Source organism: Gossypium hirsutum, chromosome A07 (genome assembly GCF_007990345.1).
Source record: "Gossypium hirsutum isolate 1008001.06 chromosome A07, Gossypium_hirsutum_v2.1, whole genome shotgun sequence".
Classification (NCBI taxonomy): Eukaryota; Viridiplantae; Streptophyta; class Magnoliopsida; order Malvales; family Malvaceae; genus Gossypium; species Gossypium hirsutum.
Genome location: NC_053430.1, coordinates 2,581,011 through 2,603,701, shown reverse-complemented (window position 1 = coordinate 2,603,701; position 22,691 = coordinate 2,581,011). Strand labels below are relative to the sequence as shown.

The 22,691-nt window shown below is 31.5% G+C and overlaps 3 protein-coding genes across 3 annotated transcripts; 1 reads left to right on the top strand and 2 right to left on the bottom strand.

The window, feature by feature from the left end:
* Positions 1–12,485: 12,485 nt before the first annotated feature.
* Positions 12,486–15,528, bottom strand: LOC107929955 (vacuolar-processing enzyme). Its single transcript, XM_016861505.2, is given in 10 exon segments — positions 12,486–12,880; positions 12,967–13,173; positions 13,309–13,518; positions 13,756–13,804; positions 14,111–14,310; positions 14,411–14,496; positions 14,628–14,784; positions 14,865–14,896; positions 14,899–15,028; positions 15,165–15,528. Coding segments are annotated over 10 exon segments (1,461 nt in total). The 5' UTR covers positions 15,372–15,528; the 3' UTR covers positions 12,486–12,697.
* A 135-nt stretch (positions 15,529–15,663) lies between these two features.
* Positions 15,664–17,950, top strand: LOC107929949 (uncharacterized). The gene is made up of 4 exons (XM_016861500.2): positions 15,664–16,097; positions 16,176–16,281; positions 16,848–16,991; positions 17,409–17,950. Exons 1-4 carry the CDS (start codon positions 15,835–15,837, stop codon positions 17,574–17,576), a joined length of 681 nt encoding a protein of 226 aa, XP_016716989.2. The 5' UTR covers positions 15,664–15,834; the 3' UTR covers positions 17,577–17,950.
* A 127-nt stretch (positions 17,951–18,077) lies between these two features.
* On the bottom strand, positions 18,078–20,405 carry LOC107929950 (NADH dehydrogenase [ubiquinone] iron-sulfur protein 7, mitochondrial). The gene is made up of 2 exons (XM_016861501.2): positions 19,732–20,405; positions 18,078–18,567 (listed from the first exon to the last, which is right to left on the bottom strand). Exons 1-2 carry the CDS (start codon positions 20,133–20,135, stop codon positions 18,333–18,335), a joined length of 639 nt encoding a protein of 212 aa, XP_016716990.1. The 5' UTR covers positions 20,136–20,405; the 3' UTR covers positions 18,078–18,332.
* Positions 20,406–22,691: the final 2,286 nt, after the last annotated feature.

The window sequence follows — 22,691 nt, the reverse complement described above, 5'->3', positions numbered from 1 at the left end:
ATTTGATTTATATCCAAATTTTGATTCCTTGATTAAAAGGAATGTGAAATAGGAAAAGCTCATGAGACGTTTGCCAAATGGTAAGGAAAAAAACTGTGAGTAAAAAAAAAAACATTTATGTTGTGTGATTTTGACCTCATTTAAGAAAAGTTTATAAAGTGTTAAATCGTTTCGAAATCAATGAACTATTTAACAAATATGATATTATTTTTCATGAGGATTTTTCTTCTGTTTTTGTCAAGAGATGAGTAGCCTAAAAAGTTGACAAGATCATAGAAAGGAAACAACTCACCGATGCCCAAATAAGCAAACCATCGAAGAAACTGAAGAGTTTGCAAACAGTGGAGTTTAAACCTTGTTTAGGGGTTGACTTGTTTAGAAGAAATTTTTAAAGTGTTGTTGTTTGGATGTACCTCAGGTGGCGCCATACTTTTAATTATGTGGTCTATATACCTTAGGTTGGTGACACATTTTTTTTAAGTCTTGTAGGTATTATCTCTACCCAATGATAAAGCCACTTAAATTGGCCCCAAAAAGGAAATTTATTTAGTTATATATTTTTTAAATTTTATATAATTTATCCCACCAAAAATTTGAAAATGAATCCACTAAAAGTTTTTAAAAAAATTATTTTATATAAAAATAAATAAATCTCACTCCACTCACTAAAATCCCAAAATCCATAATCATTTTATTTTTTTAACACTTATCACTTTTCTCTTAAATTTATCTTATTCAATACACACACTCTCTAGAATTTCTTCAAGAAAGTAATTAACCTTTTAATATTTTCAAGCGAGTCTGACAACTTTATTTTCTTTTCAAGTTTTATTGATCAATCTCTAAAATTTTAAGGTTGTGGCTTTTCTTGTGATAGATTAAAATCTATATGCAAGATATAGTTTTTTTTTTAATTTATTGAATGATTTTGAGATATTGATTTTGTGTGAGATACTGACATGTTGAGTAATTGTTTTTAAATGTTAACTAATACAAATCCTTCAAGAAATTAAGATTGATTGTATTCATATAATTTTAAATTTCTTAAATATTGATTAGAAATGTAACATTCTTATTTAGAAATTGTTGTTGCTATTGTGATTGTTGTGAATCTTGTCTTTGAAAATTAACATGTAGCTTACTCGGGACACTAAAAAACTACTTGCATGATTTTTATTTTTGTGAAAGAAAATTATTAGTTGTACTTGGCTTCATAAAACTTTTGTGTTTACCGCTTAGATTTATTTATTTTAAATGTTTAACAGGAATGAGAAAATATTTTAAAAGAAAGTTTACTAGTGAAGTAGAGGAAGAGCAACAAGAAAAAAGAAGTGAATAGACAAAAGGAGATACAAACCAATTTGTAAAAGGATCAAAAGAGTCAAGTTGAGTTTAGCATTGAAAACCTTCTGATCGATCCAAAATTGAGAACTAAGATTACAGACTATCATCCAAATGATAGAGATAATATAAGAAGGGCATATTTTTAATAACATTGACAAAGAGAAGATAATTCAACGGTTTCAACACATGAGAAAGCATCAAGGACAATTGTAAAAAAAGGTACGTGTTATTCAAATTTATTTGATGTACCTTTTGTTTTAGTTATTGTTTTAGTAGTTTTGTAATAGTCTTACATTTAACCATATAGATTGGTTTCTTAATAACTAATATTTAGTTTATATGACTTTTATAAATATTTTAGTTTTTTTTAAAAATTAACCCCACAACCCAAAATTTCTAGCTCCGCCCTTGTCTCCACCAATTGAGGTGCTTTCCCTCCGTAAATTGCACATGGCTCTTAATAAAGGAGGGAGATAAAACCCCGACCATGAGGACAATACCTAACATTATTGGGGGTTAACATGACTGTTCAATGGATGACACTTCAAAATTTTTTCCCAAAAGAGTATCCCTCTCAATAAATTTATACCTTGAATGAGGCATGAGTACAAGTTAGGCTAAGTGATGGCATTTTTCACTCATTAGTGCTTTAAGGCATGAGTTTGAGTTCAACTATGTGAGACACCCGTGGTTAATTTACTTTCTCAAACACTTGATGAGGTGCTCCCATTTGCACATGGTTTACTTTTTGAAACACCTAACAAGGTGCTCTCACTTTATTTTTGAATCACATTTTCAAGCACGTGAACTTTCGATAATGTTAAGAGATAAAACCATTACTAAAAAAGAAAAAAAAAAACCAAACTTGTTAAGAGGTCCATTGAATCCGAATAGATTATATTTCGCACTTTTTTTCTTGAAGGAATAAAAAATCCGTCTACAAATTATAATTTATTTATAAATTATTTATAAGTTAACTCCATCAATATTAATTCTGAGTAAAGACAATAATTGCAACATCTCATATGGTTCTAACTTTAAAAGATATTGTGAAATTGTTATTTTCATCTAAATCATGTAATAAGTTTTAAAAAAATATTTTTTAAAATATTTTAATGAAGAATCAAATAAAAATATCAAAGAATTATTCAGTAAATATTCATCATATTAAGTATTATAAAATGCAATTAATAATTTTTTTAAATGAAAAATGCATATAGTAATTGTTTTATAGAGTAAAAGGCTGCGAAAATGTGATATATAATTTAATGTATTTATTTATGCTTTTTTTTATATTTAAAATTGTTTACAATCTTACAGTAATTAAGATAAGTATCTGCCATTAATGAATGAATCATACGTAGGTCGGGTCAGGTCAGGTTCGAGTTGAGTCTAAATATGATATAAATATATTTTATGTTTGTCTAAACTCGATCTAAAATTTGGGCTTAAAATTGTCCAAACCTGCCCATATTTGTAAAAGATTAACTCAAGCGCCTATTTTTTTTTATTTTTTTAATAAAATTATTTTATTTTATTTTAATATTTTATAATTTTTTATTTGTTAAAAAATTTTATATAGTCATCTTAACATTATGTTAATGTTTACATTAGAATAGTATTATATATTTAGTATAATTTTATTTTTTAATGTATTCTAAATTACATAATATATAAAATAACATAATATAAAGCATTATAAATTTAAAATGGGCTCAGGCCTTCAATGTTCAAGTTCAAGCCTAACCCATATTTTAAACAGGCATAATTTTTTTGCCAAACCTATTTTCGAACTTGATAATTTTATCTAAACCCTCTCATATTTCGAACGAACTTAAATAAGTAACCCAACTCATAAACAAATCTACTCACACCTATATAACTATTAAGCATAATTTTGAATTTTCAGCTCTAGTAAATTTTAGGCATAATACTGTAATGGTTAGATTTTTGTCGCACAAAAGAAAACTATTGTTAGTCACCGATGTCCTGCTTAAATCATCACTAGTTGAAGTCCATGCCTTGATATTTTAGGCATAATACTGTAATGGTTAGGTGTTTATTTATAAGCAGCATTACTCTCATATTTCACTTTAATATTATATTAAAAAATAGTTGTGGCTAGTAATTAAGTGGTAGCTGAATTTAACAATTTATGTTTATGAATGCCCAGAATGATAATCGTAGATATTTTTGTAAAGTTGAAATCATCATCCACAGTATTCAGCTTCGATTTTTATCATACTTGAATGTATAAAAAAGAAAAGATAAAGTTGTCGATTGGATTAAATTAAAAGCAAGAAATATTGGACTAATTGATTTGCATTGCTTCCTAACAGAGTCAACTTATTCATGTAAAATTTCTATTAGGAGAGACTGGGTTCAAGAAATGTAAAGATTACAGGTGTTATGTTACATTATTTTATTTAATCCATTTGATTGGGGTATGTAAAATTTAGGTGCTCAATTGATTACATGTATGCTTCTCTAAAAAAATGTAGTTTACTAAATTGTTCTTCTAATAGAATTTTTTTTTATAAACTTAGTTCATTTAATACTTTTTAATCTCAAATTTGATAATTATGATAAATTATTATATTTTTAACACAATTTATATATTAATAAGTAAATATATTATGTTGAAATAAATTTATAAATCATAATTATAATAATTTATAAAAAGTGATTATATCACCGATTATAATTATAATTATAACTATAATTAATATATTAATAAATAAATAAATAAATTATTAGAATAAATATAATCATTATAATTTTAAAATACGACTACTATTTCACTGTTAAGAAAAAAATATTTTTATTTTTAGTTAATCTTAAATTTTATTTGAATAAAAAACATAAAATTTAATCCAAAATTTAAAATTATGTCTATAATATAAAATAATAGATGGTAATGAAATTATATTCTATATTACGATATTTTAATAAAATTATGAACTGATCAAAATGTTGAAAATTTTAATGATTACAATTTTATTTCAAATTATAATAATATTTATCGTAATATTAAATTTGACCAACCAAACCAATTGTACTACTATGTTTGTTGATATAAAAAAATGCTACTAGGCTTAAAAATAGAAGCAAACACGTGGAAAATTAAAAAAAATCGCATCCAAATTATAATTTTATTTCAATTTACAAGCTTGAAAAGACAGAAATAACCATTACACTTAAAAGAGTGGTTCCTGGTTGGTGGAGTACTTTTTCGTCTACAACAAAATATCATAATTTAATTTTGAATTTTAATTTCTCAAAAGGACGGGTAAGTGTGCCTGTCGGGCGGCCCTCTCATGACTCTCAAACAGTAAGAAGAAGGCAAGTTGCCAAATGGAGATTGGTTTTATTTATTATTTATTCTTTTTAAAATGTTTCTTAATTGGAATGGTGGTTTAACTGTTATTAACACTGATTTCTAATTTGATTAATTTGATTGGTTTATATTAAATAGATAATTAAAAATTATAAAAATATATTTAAAAAATAGAAAAAATTATTTCAATCTGTATTTTGTTTAGTTTAACCAATTCATATCAGTTTGTCAATTGTTGATATAGTGATATAACAAGGGGGAGATATAAAGGAGAGTGGTGGATTCTACGAAGGCTGGTTCACCTAGTCTGAATAGAGAGCTAGAGGTAGGAAGGATTAGAAGTGAGGAGAATGCTAAGGCGGTAAGGCCGAGGGTTAAAGGTAAGTTGATTGTGTGTTGACTAAGTATCTCTAGAGAGTCAATCATTTCTTCATTGTTCCTAAAAGTATTTATAGGTGAGATTCCCATGTAAGATGACGTTAATGTGTTTGGACTAATCATCTATTTATCATTACAAAACATGTGGGGGTAAATGTCTTCAATGGGATGAGGAGGTTTGTGATGGGATCAATCATTTCATTTACTCTGACTTGATGGTATAGAATAGTTGAGCCCACGTGGTGTTCGGTGACCAAAAACTTCATGTTCCCAATGAAAGCCCGAAGATCTAGGTATCGAATGGTATATTCGGAAATGAGGACTTGTGGATGACTTATTAGTTTGCTGCCTACAGGCTTACTATTCGGATGCCTTTTTGACTTGCCATGTGTTCTTACACTGATGGTGGTATAACATGTGTTAAATATGACTCCTATTTTCAGTCAAATTTGAAAAATAATCTTTTAGTTAAACTCTGTTTACTTGTTTCAATCAAACATTGATTAGTTTAGATTATTTTATTATTGTTTGACCTATGAATTTAGCCTATAAATAGGCTCTTTTACAACCTTAGAAAAAAGACACCGATTAGATATTAGAACTCATAACACATTTAGAGAATTTTGTGTTTACGTTTTGAGGGTTCTTTGTTTTTGGCTTTTCGGGGTTTAGTCTTTATCTCCATCTTTTGTACTCTTTGTTCTTTTGCCATTATAGTAAAATTATCTTTGCCCGTGGTTTTTTATCCTCTTTGGAGGGATTTTTCCACATTAAATTTGTGTGTTCAATTTCTCAATTTATTCCGCTATTTTTCTTGTCCGTTGCTTAATTGGGTCGATCCTAACAAGTGATATCAGAGCTAGTTCAATTTTCATAGATCAGCTCATTCAAAGATGGCAACAACAAGGTTTGAAATTGAGAAGTTCGATGGTGAGACAAATTTCAATCTGTGACAAGTTCGGATGATGGCAATTCTAGTTCAATTCGATTTGAAAAAGGTTGTTACCGGGAAAAAGCCTGAGAATCTAAATAAAACAGAATGGGAAGAGCTTGATGAAAAGGCTTTATCTGCAATCCAGTTATGCCACACAAATACGGTATTGCAGGAGGTATTGATGGAAAAGACCTCATCTGCCTTGTGGAAAATGTTAGAAACTCTTTGTGCGACTAAGTCTCTAGCTAACCGTTTAGTGTTGAAACAACATCTATTTACGTTTCGCATGAACGAAAGTGAGCTTCTTAGATATCACATCAATCAATTCATTACTCTTTTAAATGATTTAAAAAACGTTGAAGTTCATATTGATGATGAAGATCAAGCTATGCTATTATTGTGCTTTGTACCTCCTTCATACAAGTCTTTCAGGGAGACCCTGATTTATGGCAGAAACAAACTTTCGTTTGAAGATGTGAAGGGTCATTTGTTGAGTAGAGACAAACTCGAAAATGAGTTTCATTTGGATAGCAAGATAGATTGGCAAGCTTCCGTTTTGGTAGCATCAAAGAAATGAGACAAAAGGTGTCACTATTGTAAAAAGTTAGGTCACATCAAAGTAGATTGCTATAAACTGTGAAATAAAAGAGCTGCTAAGAGTAACGAGGAAGATGTAGCTGGTGCTAATTTGGCCAATGAAAATGGTGATGATTTCTTGTTAGTGTCAATAAGTGATAACTCCAAGCTCACGTCCGAGTGGGTCCTAGATTCAGGATGTTCTTTCCACATGTGTCCCAATAGAGAATGGTTATCTACATATAGTTTGGTTGAATGTGGAGTTGTGCACATGGGAAACGATTCATCTAGTAAGGTAATTGGTATTGGTACTGTTAAAATTAAGATGCACGATGGGACGATTAGGACACTTTCAGATGTCAGGTATTACCTGATTTACGAAAGAATCTCATCTCCTTGAGTATTTTAGACTTGAAAGGATGCAGAATTAACATCGATTCAAGAGGCATTAAAGTATCTCGTGGAACTCTCGTTTTGTTAAAAGGTAAAAGAACCGGCAATCTTTATATTCTAGAAGGTTCTATAGTGACCGGTGAAATCGGACATCCCTCGTCCGTTACGGAGTTGAAGTCAACTCGGTTGGAGCGGAGGCAACTTGGTCATAGGAGGGAAAAATGTATAACCGTTTCGTTGAGAAGAGGTTCTCTTTTGGATGCAGGTTTTGAAAAATTAGGATTTGACAGTGTATAAGTCGAAGGCTAGAAGTCTTTCTGTTTCTAAGCACAAATTCGACTCAGTTAATTCCCTGCATAGGTCAAGATAGGCTCGTGGCGGGCTTTGGCAAAGATGGCATTGTGGAAATATGAGTCAAGGTGGAGATTTGTTAAATATAACTCCTATTTTTAGTCAAAATTTGAAAAATAATCTTTCAGTTAAACTCTGTTTACTTGTTTCAATCAAACACTGATTTGTTTAGATTATTTCATTATTATTTGACCTATGAATTTAGCCTATAAATAGGCTCTTTTACAACCTTAGAAAAAAGACACCCATTAGAGATTATAACTCATAACACATTTAGAGAATTTTTTGTTTACGTTTTGATGGTTCTTTGTTTTCGGGTTTTCGGGGTTTAGTCTTTATCTCCATCTTTTGTACTATTCGTTCTTTGACCATTATAGTAAAATTATCTTTGCCCATAGTTTTTTATCCTCTTTAGAGGGGTTTTTTCACATTAAATTTGTGTGTTCAATTTCTCAATTTATTCCGCTATTTTTCTTGTTCGTTGCTTAATCGTGTCGATCCTAACAACATGGATCAACTAATCTAATCCCTCAATTAAACTGATATCCTGACTGATTCTCGATCTGGTTCAAATAACATTGGTGATTTCTTTTTCCTGCTTTTGGCTGTTATTATTAATTATTGCAATTTCCTTTTTTATTTATCTGCTTTTGATGTTGTCTGCTTTAAAATTCTTTGTATTCCGTTGAAGATGGAGAATTTGGATATCTCTGAATAGTATTAGAAGCCAAAAAAAAGTTGAAAAATGAGAATTTTGAGCTAACACTAATAAAATTTGTCTAGATATAAACATGAGTTTGAACTCGAAATTATGTAACTAAGCTCATGTTATTAAGCGACTTTGAGTATTTTATAATATTTTAATATTAAATTATTATTTTATTCTTAAAATATGTAAATATAAAATTGAAACCCTAAAGCTTGTTATTTAAATATAAAAAAAATTGTATATAAAATGAGTTTCAACTTAAGCTCGAGCATGTAAGTCATGTAAATAAACTTAATTGAGTCAAACTCAAATAGTCCGAATTTGGTTTGAGCTCAAACTTTTATAATAATATTGTGAAATGGATCAAATTTTTCTAAGAGAGGGATGAATTAGTATTTTACTATTTTCTAAAAGCTTAACTAAAAACCTCTCCATTTTTCAAAGGTGAATGCGAGTAATAAAAAATGCCTCTCTAACGTAAGTGTTTATGAAGTATAAGCTATCAAGACATAAGTGTTTACGAAGTATAAGCTATCAAGAAGAGTGAATAAAATTTGGACAAAGATTTACAATAAAGTTTTCCATAAAATTTGTACAAGAGAAAGATGTAGAAAAGAAAGCTCTATTAAATTTTCTCTTGATTTCTTGTATGGATACGAGTTTATTGCTTCTTGAAGTGTTTTTAAGATATATTTATAACAAAAATTCGATTTCTAAAGCCATCAGGGATGAAAAATGATCGTTCAAAGTACAAAAATCATGTTTTGCAGTAGTGTAGAAAAACTAGTTGTTAGCCATAGGGGATCGATCCCTTGGGCAAATCAATCTCCCACCTTTCTCAAAACCTCCTTTAGCTACTCAATTCAGGGGGGCCAATCCTATGCCATTGCCTTGGGGGATTCCCTGTGTTTCTAAAATGTTGAAACAATGCTTTGAATCACTTTAAATTAATTTTAATTTAGCTCAAAATTATTTTATAAATATCAAATCATTTTAATAAAAGTGATTTTTGAGATTTAAAGTTCACGAAAATATTTAATGAGATTCCAATAATATTTTCACAAAATGGTTTAGAAAAATATTGTAAATTTCATTATTAAAAGTTGTTATATTGAAAATTTGGTAATTGAAAACTAACATATTGGATTGAGTTTGAGATGAATTTTATGCCACAAGTTTCGAGTTAAGCTTAAAATCTAACTTATTACTATTTGAGATCCATTCGATTACAACATCAATTGAAGCTAGTGATGCTTAGAATAAGATTGTTAACATCTTTTTTGGAGGGGGTTGGATTGAGATTTGTGTTTTGGGCTGGACGTATGGAAGAACCTTTAAAACAACAGGAAACTTATGGAGGTATCAAAACTTATGTTGTAGGAAGTTTTCTTACGCCTAAGTTGGAGGAAGTGATAAAGGTAATGTAAATAGATTTATCCCCGAAAGAATTAAGGATATTCTATAAAAGTAATACACTTCTGACAAAGTCATTGAACGAGTACTTGTTAAATAATTTTCGTAATAGTATATAATAAGGAAGAGCTCAGTCGTGGAATGGCTTCGTGACTAAGTATGTTCATAATTAATAGGTAAAAAGTTGAAACTTCCGCTAGCTCATTAAAACCATAAATGAATCACATGTAGAATCAAATGAATAGAAATGAATGGAAACGATGAAGTAAGAGAAATATATTTCACAATGAATGTGTTTACTCATTAAGTACAAAAATTACTTGAGAATTAATTGAAAGTTTTTTGAATTATTATTTAATTAATTATAATTAAATAATTAAAATTCGAAAATGAAATTAGGCTAATTAGTCATCATGAATATGTTGAATAAAAAAATTAAATATATTTCCTCATAGATTCTATTACGGTAAAATAGTTATAACTTTACCGAATTAGAATTTGGTTAAGAAAATTATTTAATTGAGAAAGTAATTTAGTTATTTTAATTAATTAAATTAATTGATTAACTATTATTTATTTGAGAATAGAAAATAAATATTGAGTTAGTTTAAATTATAAAGTGTTGGATCAAAATTTCAGAAAGCACCTATAATTAAATCTAATACATGAGAGGCTAATTTACCCGTCATGTAACATGAGAGGTGACAGCCCTAGTAAAATTATGAAGGTGTGCTACCCTCCTTTCTCTCTCTCTCTCTCTCTCTCAGTTAGCCCCAGAGAGTATATTTTCTATTTAAATAATATTACTTATCAAAGATTTGTTTAAACAGGATTCTTGTATTTCCCTCTATAAATAAAGTGGATCGATTGACCTAAAAACACTTCATATAATTATGAGATATTGTTATTCTGTCAGAAAGTAGTGATAATTTATTTATTTAAAATAAATATTATTTTCTAGAAATTATAATCTTTATCTGGAGAGAAATTACTTTCCTACTAAAAATAATTAAATTTTTTATTTTGTGCTTTGGTTTATATTACCCGAACCCTTGATAATAGTTTGGTGCAATTAACCCTTTTTATTATTATTTTATAAACATTTGTTTACATGATTTAAAATTGAAACCCATGCTTTATCTAAGTTGGTTTTATCGTTTTTGTACCACTTGTATATTAAAATTACATAAAAATAATTATATGCAATATGGTTGAAAAAGCTTTCTTTGTTTAAAAAAAATTTAATTATCATATGGTGTTAATAGTAATTAGCGTAAATATATTGTCTTTTTGTATTAAAAAACGACGTAACTTCAAAATTTCTGACTCCCAATTTCAACTTATAAAACCACCCCAAGCAACTCTCGACACATTCACATGAAGAGTCACTAACTTCCAACCTTAGGAAAAAGGGCTTAAATTCCTGATAATGAGCCACGGAATTGATTGAATGATTTGTACTTAGGCCAATTACAAAACCCACACAGCCTGGATTATGCATATGTTGATATTATATATCCAACCAATGATGAAAGTTTTTAAGTGTGTTTGCTTAGACCCACCCGTCACCTTCCAAATCACTTCATTAACCTATTACTAATGGTAGATGAAAAACATGCCAAAATGGCTACTTTCAGCTCAGTTTCTTTCTTTATTTTTGTCCTTAAAGATGACAATGACCCAAGGGGGTTACCACCATGCTCTTTGATTGGAAAATAGAGGGATCTTCTCTTTAAGCACAAGTTCAAATTTTTATTCGTACCGGGGTTTGTTGAGTGGTGGAATAAAAAAATTATTAATGTTTTTTAAAATAAAATTTTGATTTCGTAATTTAAGGACGGAAAAATATAATGTTAAAATAAATTACTTTTCATTTAATAATATGATTAGCTTCAACTTCAAATTTAATTAGAATCAAATGTAATTACCGGACAGTTTGATTTTCGTAAACTTTGGACCATTATCTTCAACAAAATAGTGTAAAAATAAGGTCTTCATGCAGTTTGATGTCATTCAACGTGTTTCATTTCTAGTATTATTTGGAAAAATATTAAGATAAGCTTATATTAAAGTATGATGTAATTTATAATTTAATTTAATAATACTTTTAAAAAAAGCTAAAATAATTCTATTTTTATATTTTTAATTAATAATTATTGAATATAATATTAAAACAAAAATAAGTAATTAATACAGAACATATTTATCTTTTAATTTAAATTTCAGTTAATAAATAAACCTTAAACATATTGTGTATTTTCATTAAACATTAAAAGAGTGAATGAATATTTTTAAAATATAAAAATATTTTTTTTATTAAATCTTAGAGGAATTGAATACTTTTCCTTATATGTACTAAAACAAAAAAAAAGTAAAATATTCACCAAGTCCCTATATCTTTTGTAGATTTTAGAATTTAACCACTCTAGTTTTATTTTAATAAATTTAGTCTTTTAATTTTTTAAATTTAAAAATGCAGGTCCAATTATTAACATAATTAATATTATTTTATTAAATTTGTTGGTTTGATATTTTAAAATTAAAAAAATCCTCAATTGGTAACCATGTAACAGAAAAAATGTTGTAATGACCTAAATTTAATAAAAAAAATTTAACAAGATTAACAATTGGATCTATTTTTTAAATATGAAAACTAAAGGAATTAAATCCCTAAAAATAAAAAAAAAGGACTAAATACAAAAAGTACAAAAAATATAGGGACTTGAAACATATTTTAATTTTAAAAAAATATTAAATCCAAATATGTGAATATAATTTTATTTTTATTTTTATTTAGCAACTTCCTAAATTTTAAGTTTCTCCAGCATATGTCCGTTACAAACAGTCTCAATATCCTTTATCCTTTATGCAACGTAAAGAATAAGTGATAAAAATTCCAATATCTTTAAGCAAAGTTTCGGATTCAAAACTTGAAGAGAGGAAAAAAAACTGCAGTGTCAAAGTGTTGCCCTGCGGAGATTTAAATAAATTTATTTTAATGTAATTGAAAGATGTTACACCAAAAAGATTACATTTTAGGCTTTGCAATATTTCATTTGAATCATAACTGAAGCACATTAATTTAAATTAAGCATGTCTGGTTCAGTGTGGCTACCCAACAATTTTGGGCAGAAGCAATCACATGAATAATCATAAAAATGCAGAGACTTTATATATATATACATATCTCTTAGGAAAACACATTATGAAATACAACATCATCAAAGTTAAGGTCTTCAACAGTTGACAATTCTGCTACATTTTATGCACTGAACCCTTTCTCAACAGAACCCCAATGTCCTGAAGGAATGTTGACACAAGCTTGTGCCGATACCTCACCCATCTTTTCTGTCTCAATTCCAGCATTGCAGATGTTTGCAAGGGAACGCATGTGTTTCATCCCGTACTGTGCCAGTGATCCGCAGTGCGTCTCAAAGGTTCTTACCTGTGTCAATGGACAGAGCATCTTCGTAAGTTGCATGATGAGAAAAAGGAAAATGAGGAAGAGGGACTGAGAATCAAGGGTATTACCATTTTCTTAAGGCATTTCCAGTCATCAACAAGAGGTTGACCAGTTGGTCGAACAGTGTTTAAAACTTCAGGGCCTCTTTCGACTCCGAATAACAGCTTTCCAATGAGTTGTATACTGTTGTCTACATGCATTCTATGGGACATGGCTTCCATAACCTGCTTTTGAGCTTCAACCTTCCTAACTGAGCCATCAGGTGCCTTGCGATACTGCACAATAGGTTCAAAAATAACTTGAGTGGGATGAGCTCTAAACTAGCAGTTCAGCTTTCAAAGTACGGAACAAAGTGTTCATATCTTACTCATTCACAGTAATATCCGATGCAAGATATATAAGATACAAACCTTATCCCAGAAATGGACAAGATCAGCATCGCGCTGATTAACAGCTTTGGTGGGTGGCAACAAAGAGTTCTCATCGACGGATTTGAAATTATCGTTAGCAGGATTAGTACCCAAATATGTGAAGAGATTGTCCATGCTAATTCCTATATCACCAAATTGCATAACATGAGAGCCATATGCAGAATTGCCATTGATAGTCCTCCTTTTTACCTGTAAAGACCAGCACAGTGAAATTTCACCATATAACGCAACCGGGTAACCATTTAGATTTTAGCATAATACTGAATAGACTCATTGGCACTTCAATTCAGTGTCAAAGGAACTTAGACCGACCACTCATTTTCAGTATATAGTTTCATATTTATTTATATCTATATAGCAGTAATAAATAACTACTATAGGAAGATGACATTGAAGTCGCAAAGCATAGGTTTAAAAAAGCCTTACAAGTTCATATTGCTGGTGCAAAGTCTCCTTCCGCAGATTATGTATGTCGCTGCTCAACAAGATACAGAACATTAAAAATACATTCTGAGAGATGTAACTCAACTATTAAGAAAAAAAACTGATTCCTTAGGATTAAAATATATCCTAATTTAATCCAGATGATATCAAAAGAATCAGAATATATCCACCTACCTTGCCTCTGATTTTTGTATTTGTTTACCAAATTCTTAGAGACATGAAATAAACTAAAGATGCCAAACTTAAATCTATCGAAAACAGATATAGGCAATAGGCTTCAACTTCAAAAACCTCACAGATTCAATGATCCGAAGGGTAGATGAAAAATTATATGTACCTGTCCTCCATCCAAGCAACACTGTACAAGTCTCCCAAGCAGGTTTCATACTCTGGGGGAGGACTTGGATACTCTCCAGGACAATAGGTTCCCCAGCTACTCTCGACTGCATTTGCCGCAGTCGTTGCATAGATGTTCAAACCCTCGGGAAGAAGACCCTCAAAGATACTTCCAGACTCACAAGCTTCAAGATAGAATACCTACAAAGTTACATACAGGCAGACAAGAAATTAAAAATTACAACATAGTGATGAACAAGACATCTAGAAACCGACAGATATTTAGAACAAAAAAATTTACCAAGCTTTTATAGGTCCCGGAAGCATGTTTTTTCTTTAAAACATCAATCAAATCATCAGCATAAAGATAAGGTAAGGTAGGCATGCCTGGATTAACACACAATTCATCATTATTCATTAGCAACTCTATAAACCAATATTAAGTTTCAAGCCGAAATGACATACAAGAATCCAAGGTAATAGATATGAAGTTAATGACCAAGCTAATGAGAACTAACCAAGTACACCAGGACCTCCATGGTCAGAGTAATATATGAAGATATGATCACTGGGGCCACTATTAACAACTTTGCCACTACCCCCTGTAAGAGCAGATTTGTTTCCAAGGATAGCAGCAAAAAAGTTGTTAACAGTAACATTTTCTCCAGTGTAATCCTGCATAAGAACATCAATTAGGCATACAATTTATAATCTTTTTAAAGAAGATTACAAGTAACCATGAAAAAAGAATAAACCTTTGGAACACCCTTATAAACATCATCACCATGGGATTGTTAATGATGATTCCAGGTCTAGGGTTTTCTTCATTGTAGGCAATATCATCATACATAAAAACAATGATATTTTCCTCTTTTAGGCCACCATTTCTCAACAGTTGATAAGCATGACAAACATCAGCCTGAAACAAATATATAGATAAATATGTCCTTCAAAATTAATACGACCCATCAATCATTATGAATTAAAAAACAATAAATTCATCATAAAATTCCCCAAAATAAGTAACTTTTTTGACAAATTAGGCTATTTATGACCTGATGCCTGTAATTCCAATATCCATTAGATCCGGCAATCAAGACTGCCCATCTCGTGCCTTCAACTTCATCATCGTCGCCCCCATGGAAGAACTTATTAGCTTCTGAAGGTAACCGGAGTATGTCTCCGGTTACATCTCTACCGGCTGAGACAATTCCGGTCAACGACAACAAGAGAAGAATCGCACCAACCACAAGAGATGTCATGATTTGGCCAAATTATAGAGAACCATAAAAAGGAAACAGATTCTTCAAACCTTTTGCAGCTGCTATACATAGATATATTTACATTATCATATAGTAAAGGATACGTAAGGGGCCCAGAGCTACATTATCTATAATTTTTTTATAAAAATGTGTGCTTGCATCTGGGGCGTCGATATTGATGATTAGGAATCGTATATAATTGGCGGTTGTGATGAGAGTTGCTTAGAAAATTGGGTGAAGGCCCATTTAAATTTTTTTATGGGCTTTCTCTCCGACAATCGGCTCATACTATTCAGTTGGGCTTCCCTTTGCATTACATATACAAAACCGAAAAATCCCCACTAATATACACTCAAAAACGTTCGCACGTTCACCGAAAGCTCGGCCGGCAAACATCTCCATTGTCCATTTAAGGGCCATAAAATTTAAATTTTTTGGGATTGTTTTGGTTTTGAAATTCTTGATGGAGAAAGGAGAGAGCATATTGGAAGCGATTTACGAAGACGAAGATTTAGGATATGGAGAAGATGTAGAGATGGTTGACGTTGAAGAAGGAGAGCTCGTGGAATGTTGTAACTCGGGAAATGACCGGGAAAAAAGCGGCTCTGCTGCTGTTAATGGTGAAAATCAGGTGCCCCAAAGTAAAAATAAAAAGCGCCGAGCAAATAAGAGGAAGAATAAGAGAAAAAAGGGTGGTTCTGGACATAAACCTTCGGATATAAACCAGTAATTCTCTATGAAAAATTTTTCTTCCATCAAAACATAGTTAATTTGTTTATAAATTGATAAATGTGGGTTTTGCAGGTTTGTGTTAGACACTTGTAGACGATTAAAAGAAAAGAAGTCATACATGGTGTACAACGCTGTGGGGTGCTTGGGGGTTTCTGCATTGAGTGATCTTGTCGTGGAGGTATATTTTTTACTCAATTATCTGTGTTTATAATGTACAAATGATGGGTTTATATTTATCATTAGTATCCCATTTGCAACTGATAATGGTTAAAACATTGAGCTTTTCTTTTGATTTTGGAGCTATGTTGCTCGGACTTCTCATTTTTCTATATGTGCCCGACGTATGTGATATGACCTTTGAGTACAGGAAAATCTAACCATACACATGTCGGATACATATACCCAAGTATTATGTGACATAGTTTTGGAGATTCCTTGATTTGGTGTCCGGTGTGGAAAACAATTTTCATCATGGCCATGGCTCATAAGATTGTTGTGTTGAAGTCCCTCACCTTGGCTACCATTGCTTGATGTATATAAAGGAATAAGTGGAAATTCAAGACTTGTTTCTTCTTCCTTATGCCCTTTTTACCTCTGTTGCAAATTATGGTTTTTGTTATATGTTATGATAATCTCAATATATCTTACTGTTCTATTCCATGCTCGGTTTGATACTTTCTTTCCTTCATTTTTCCTATTGCAATTTTCCTTCTGGGATGGTATGATGAAATACAAAGTTCCCAGGTGGGTGCAATTCAATCTTGTGGAGGTCAGATGACTGCCGATGGAAAACGTTTTCGGACAGGTGGTGGCATATTATGGAATATCCTAAAAGTGCGACAACCCGCTGCTTATCGCGAAATAATGAAAAAAACCAAAGACTTCGAGGTGCGTATTAATAGGCACTTAAAGTAAGCCTTTTGATTAGCTTGCCTTTTCATTAGCTTATGAATATATATATACACATGTGTATGCATGAGAGCTTTCTGATTCATCCAGCAATCAGATGTCTAAATAATTGTCTGGTTTATATCCAAAGGTAAACCGTTAGCGGTTAAAGCCTGATGTTTCTTATAGTTTGGCTACCTAATGACTAATCTAATTGCATATGACATGCTCCTTTATGTTGAAATGTAAGTATGATTCAAGCAACTCTTGTTTTTGATATAGTAGCCATTGAACTTGGGTTTAGATTTCCAGGCCTTGGTTCTTGTTTCATGTTATGAGTAACCAAAGCTAGTAATTAGTTTCGTTCTTCGAATTGTAACATCGAATATGTGAGTTGTGGTATTTATAATTTTGCAGAAGCAATTCAAGCAGGAAAATGTCGGACGGGCACTAGCACAGAACAAAGAGAACTCGTCCCGAGAAACTGCTTGCAATCTGACTAATGGAACCTCGGTAAGTGTTTTGGAAGATTCTCAACTGCTTCCACAAACTCGGGAGGAACAGTTCAGTACCGAAGGAACATGAAAAGCTATTCATGACAGGATTAGAGTTCCTATTTCGTATGAAGACATTCTTGGTGAGGATCTAAAAGAAGATCCATGTCATCAGTAACTAAACTTTGAGTTTGGATTGCCATCGGTTTTGAATGCAGAGAATTGTTGATAGAAGGGATTTTCTCTTATTTGGGAAACTACATATGAAAGCATCATTAGTTGTCCTAGAATCAAAATTCACTTTTGGAATAAAATGGTTGTTATTAGGGTATAAAAGGCCTTTTTTGCAAGGTTAAATTTTTGGTACTGCCGACCTAAAACAATTTATCTAATCAAATCAATTTAACATCGATAGGCCGATTCAATAATGAATTCTAATAATCAATAATTGACCAATTTAACATCATAATTGACTAAACCAATAAAATTGAGTTAACCAATTATCAATAGAACTTTTTTGACCAAATTCGTCTTCCACAAAATAAGAAGATAAACACTTGCATGAATGCAAAAACCATCAAATCCAGATAAATACCACAACAAAACAATGAAATTATTCATATTTCATACCCATTTAAATCCGAAACAAAAACTGTAAGTTCCAAATGATACAGGAAGTACAGTCACCATGCAAAGTAATAGAAACCCCATGAACTTTTATAATCAAAAGCTTTTCTTAACAATCTCCACCTACATGGCATTTCACCAGAAAGTTTGATTTTATTTATTTGTTACTCAACACTGCAAAATGCAGTGCAAATAGCCCTGAAATAACTTGCAAATTTTCTTACTTGGACCACCAATGGAGGAAATCCTTGCGCCTGTTGATCTTTTTCTGCAATTGAAGAACTCCGTACAATAACGCCTCCGCAGTGGGTGGACAACCAGGAACATAGATGTCAACAGGGACGATTCTATCGCAACCTCTTACAACTGAGTATGAGTAGTGGTAGTACCCACCACCATTTGCACAACTTCCCATTGAAATCACCCACCTAGGCTCTGGCATTTGGTCGTAAACCCTACAAATATTACAAACCATAAACTAAATTACCAAAGCAGAGCATAACCGAAGACTGGAAAACAAACAGGAAATATGAAGACAGGCAGGAAGAAGAAGCAGAAATGGAGACACAGTGTTGATTCTTTGCCAAGTCATTCACATAATTCGTAGAGAATCCCTCGAGCCTAGAGTAACAAACTTCAAAATGAAGAATTTGTAACATACACTACCAAGCAACAAAATTTGGGGAATGCTAACAAGAATCTTAATATTCAAAGCAGAGAATGGGATACCATCAGGGGTGAAAACTTAATAGGTTGGATTTGTTCAGCACAACAAAGGGAATAAATCATATTTGTCAAAATATCATTAAAACAAGAAAACTTTTCACGGACATCCCACTCTGAATTCACCATCAGACGTTTAGGCTAAGGCTGTCATGAGACAAAATTGCATGCCAAATAAGCTAGCTCATTCTGGGTTTGGGTAGTTCTCCACAAGTCCAGAAACACCATAAAATAAAAGTTAAAAATAAAAATAAAAAATCAATGTGTACTAATATGTTTGTAATAACTATGAATCTTCTTCCTAAAACATCAAGCCCCAGTTAGACCACACGAACTTATCCAGGACCATTCAAGCTTGAGCTTCAGGTTTTACACCATTAAGATCTATGTTTGGTCAACCGAGCTAAGGGCTTAAAAGATTACAGATACAAAATGATGCAATCATAGTTTTTTACGTTACTAACTCTTCAACAATTCTCCCGATAATCAGAAAGAAACTCATAAGTTGAATAGAGTAATAGAAAAAATATACATAACCTTCTCGATTTATGTATCATGTTAAAGAAGAAACAGCCTCAAGTAGCTTTTCAGTTCATTTTTAATTTATGTATCATATTCCCAAAAACAATCCACCAATTTCAAAGAAAAAAATATCTTCCAAAAATCAAAGCAATTCAGTCACAAATTAAATTGTAAATATATCCTTAACACAAATCAAATAGAGCGTTCACGAATTGAATTTTGCGATTACGCCTGTAACCCAACGAGCTAAGAAAAGGTTGGGACTGCAACAGTTCACATTCTCATGAAATCCCAAATCTAACATACAGATCAAAATAAAGGATCATAAATTAACTTTTTTAAAATGAAACCCTAAGAATGAGATGAGATAATACTTGCGAAGAGCAGGGGCCATTTTGTTGGTGAGAGTGCCAGCAACAATCATGCAATCGGATTGGCGAGGGCTAGGCCTAAAAATGACACCAAAGCGATCGAAGTCGTAGCGAGAAGCACCGGTGTGCATCATTTCGACGGCGCAGCAAGCGAGGCCGAAAGTCATGGGCCAGATGGACCCACGACGGGCCCAGTTCAAGAGGTCATCGACCTTGGAGATCACGTACTCAGCAGGCTTAGAGAGACTGGAGGGAGTGCCGGAGGTGGACGGCGGAGAAGGCCGGGCGTATGTGGTTGGGGTGGCAGAAGAGGAGAGAGAAGGGACGGTGGTGTGAATAGCGAGGGCACGCTGTAGGGAGAGGAGGTGAGGGAGGCGATTGGCAGTGGTTCGGGTGATTAGAGCCATGGCTCGACGGTGGTTTCTAGAGAAGAGAGGATTCCCTTTGGAGAGGCCCAGAGATTTGGAAGATTTTGACTCAGTTACCAACTCACTCTCGGGTTATGGTTTATGTTTTGTGGTGTTATTAATTGTCTTTGTTGTAATGGTTCGTTGCCTACCACGTGTGGGTTAGGAGACTAAACAAAGTGTTTTCCTTCGTAATGCATCCATTTTAATCCGGGAATCAATCTAATTTAATCGACAATAACTTAAATCTAAATCGATTCAAAACTAAAATTCGTGGTGATTCGAGCTTGAAATATCTCAATTTAAATAGTTTAAAAAGATTTAAAGAGATCAAATTTCAAAACTATACGAATTTATGATGACAGAACTGAGCCTTAAACTCGAATGATAACTTGAATAAATTCTACTCAAAACTAAATTAATCCATCTAATTATCAAGTCCATGTATATTTTATATAGATATTTATAAATATTGATTAAATCTCATTTAATTACAATTGTAAATTTTAATTTAAAATATTATTTTTAAAAATTTTACATTTTATTAGATGTCTAATGCAATGTTTCACATGTTTGAAACAAGATAATTTAATAACACATGTGATTTGTTAACGCAATCTAAATTCACCAATTTTACTCTACTTAATTTTGTTAAGTGAATGATTATATTCAACAAAAAAATTCAAATTCGTATTAAAAAAAAAAAAGTTCAATATACGTTTACACAAAACACCTCCAATGTTACAATTATTCACCCAAACAATTTTACCTAAAACAAATTTTATTCTCCAATGAAGTACCTAACACAAATGCAAAAATAGGGAGCAAAAAACCACTTGACAAAAAGCACTGACGGTACACCCCCAACATGTGGGGTAATAAATAGGCCGAGTTCTACATTTTCTCCAAGAAACAAAGGAGATAAATCAACATTTAAAATAAAGAAATTATTGACACAAAATCTTCTCTTTTAATTTTAAGAAATGCTTCATCTCTAATTAAATCTGATCAGCTTTATGTCCAAGAAAAATAAATTTATTTAAACCTTAATACATAAGGATAAAAACTCAACCGATCCTTCTTCCTTCTTTTCTTTGAAATTAAATCTACCAACAAAATAAGAAAAAAGTGCAGCTTCAATCCAAGATAGAAAACTTTTAGGAAAGAAATAGGATGTCAATAGTCTTCCTTCTTCGAAATAGTTCAGGTATTATTATTCCACTTAAATTAAGATGTTAATATTCTTTCACTTTTAGAAGTTGAAATCAATTGTAAGTTCTATAATAGTTATTTGCTTTTGTAACGGTTATTCTGTTCTAATTAATATTTCTATAAATAAAATAAATTGAGTAAACTTAATATTAACAAATACATAAAACAATTGTATAATAATTGAGTAAAATTTAAGAATGACAAATTTTGTGAAGAGGATGATAATAATGAAGTAAACGTCCATCCTAAACTCTAATTATACTCTTTTGAGGGCGAGATCCAAATATAAGGAGAAAGATCTTTGTACGAGGATTTTAATTGATAATATTTTTTCAAGCTTCCATCTTTCAAATGAAAAATACCAATATCTCGAGGACCCAATATCTCATATGTATCCCTATCAATAAAATCATCCGTGAAATATATAGAATTAGGCTGGCCTTCGGGAAAATCCAAAACTGAAACTGCTAAGGTCTTATTATCACCCACAAAAACTATATCTCCATCTATACTGTCTACCTCTTTCTTTTCTAGCAATTTACCGTTTTCATCATCTAAAATCAATTTGAAAACTGTGAATTTTTTTTCCAATGAACACTTCTTTCACCAACCTCTTCAAAATCTAGATGTTTATGGATGGAGTATAAATTTCCCATAGATGACTTAACAAGATATACTTGTGTTCAATTTTGGTAGCTTTGAACTTTCATCATCTTCTACACCATTAACATCGAATGATACAGATAGCATAAACCAAACCTTTATGGAAAAGAATAACAAGGAAAAGAGATTGATCTTCATCGACATCCATGTATATCCAATTTTTTTGGCGAGGTCTGTAGAAGGCTAATCTGCCATAAACACTATAAATTATGACAACTACAAAATCATTCGGATGCAACAAGGGATCATCTGATAACACAACCTTTAAAATTTTATATGTGTAGTGCCCACTATCATATGCCATGCTGTCAAACTGAGGAAGATGAATGCTAAGATTTTCAAAAGGATTTGAAAGAGTTATATTGAAGCTCTCATCTACTGTGGCTAACCAACCATAATAAGAACCACAGTATCTCCATGTATAAGGCTTGGGAAATTCAATCTCAGCGATTTTTGATTTGGCTTGTAGGCTGTATATTTTTCGCTTTGTGGCGCTCTTTTTGGATGGAATCATCAGCATTGGAAATAGATTTGTGGATGATCGCCTCTTGATGTCAAGAAAAGTATTGAAAAGTGAATGCCAATATCTGCTAACAGCACCAAATTGAACCCGACTGATGGGTTCATCTATTTTCTCAAGAACAGGAAGAAGACAGAATTCTGGTAGATATTCTCAATCTG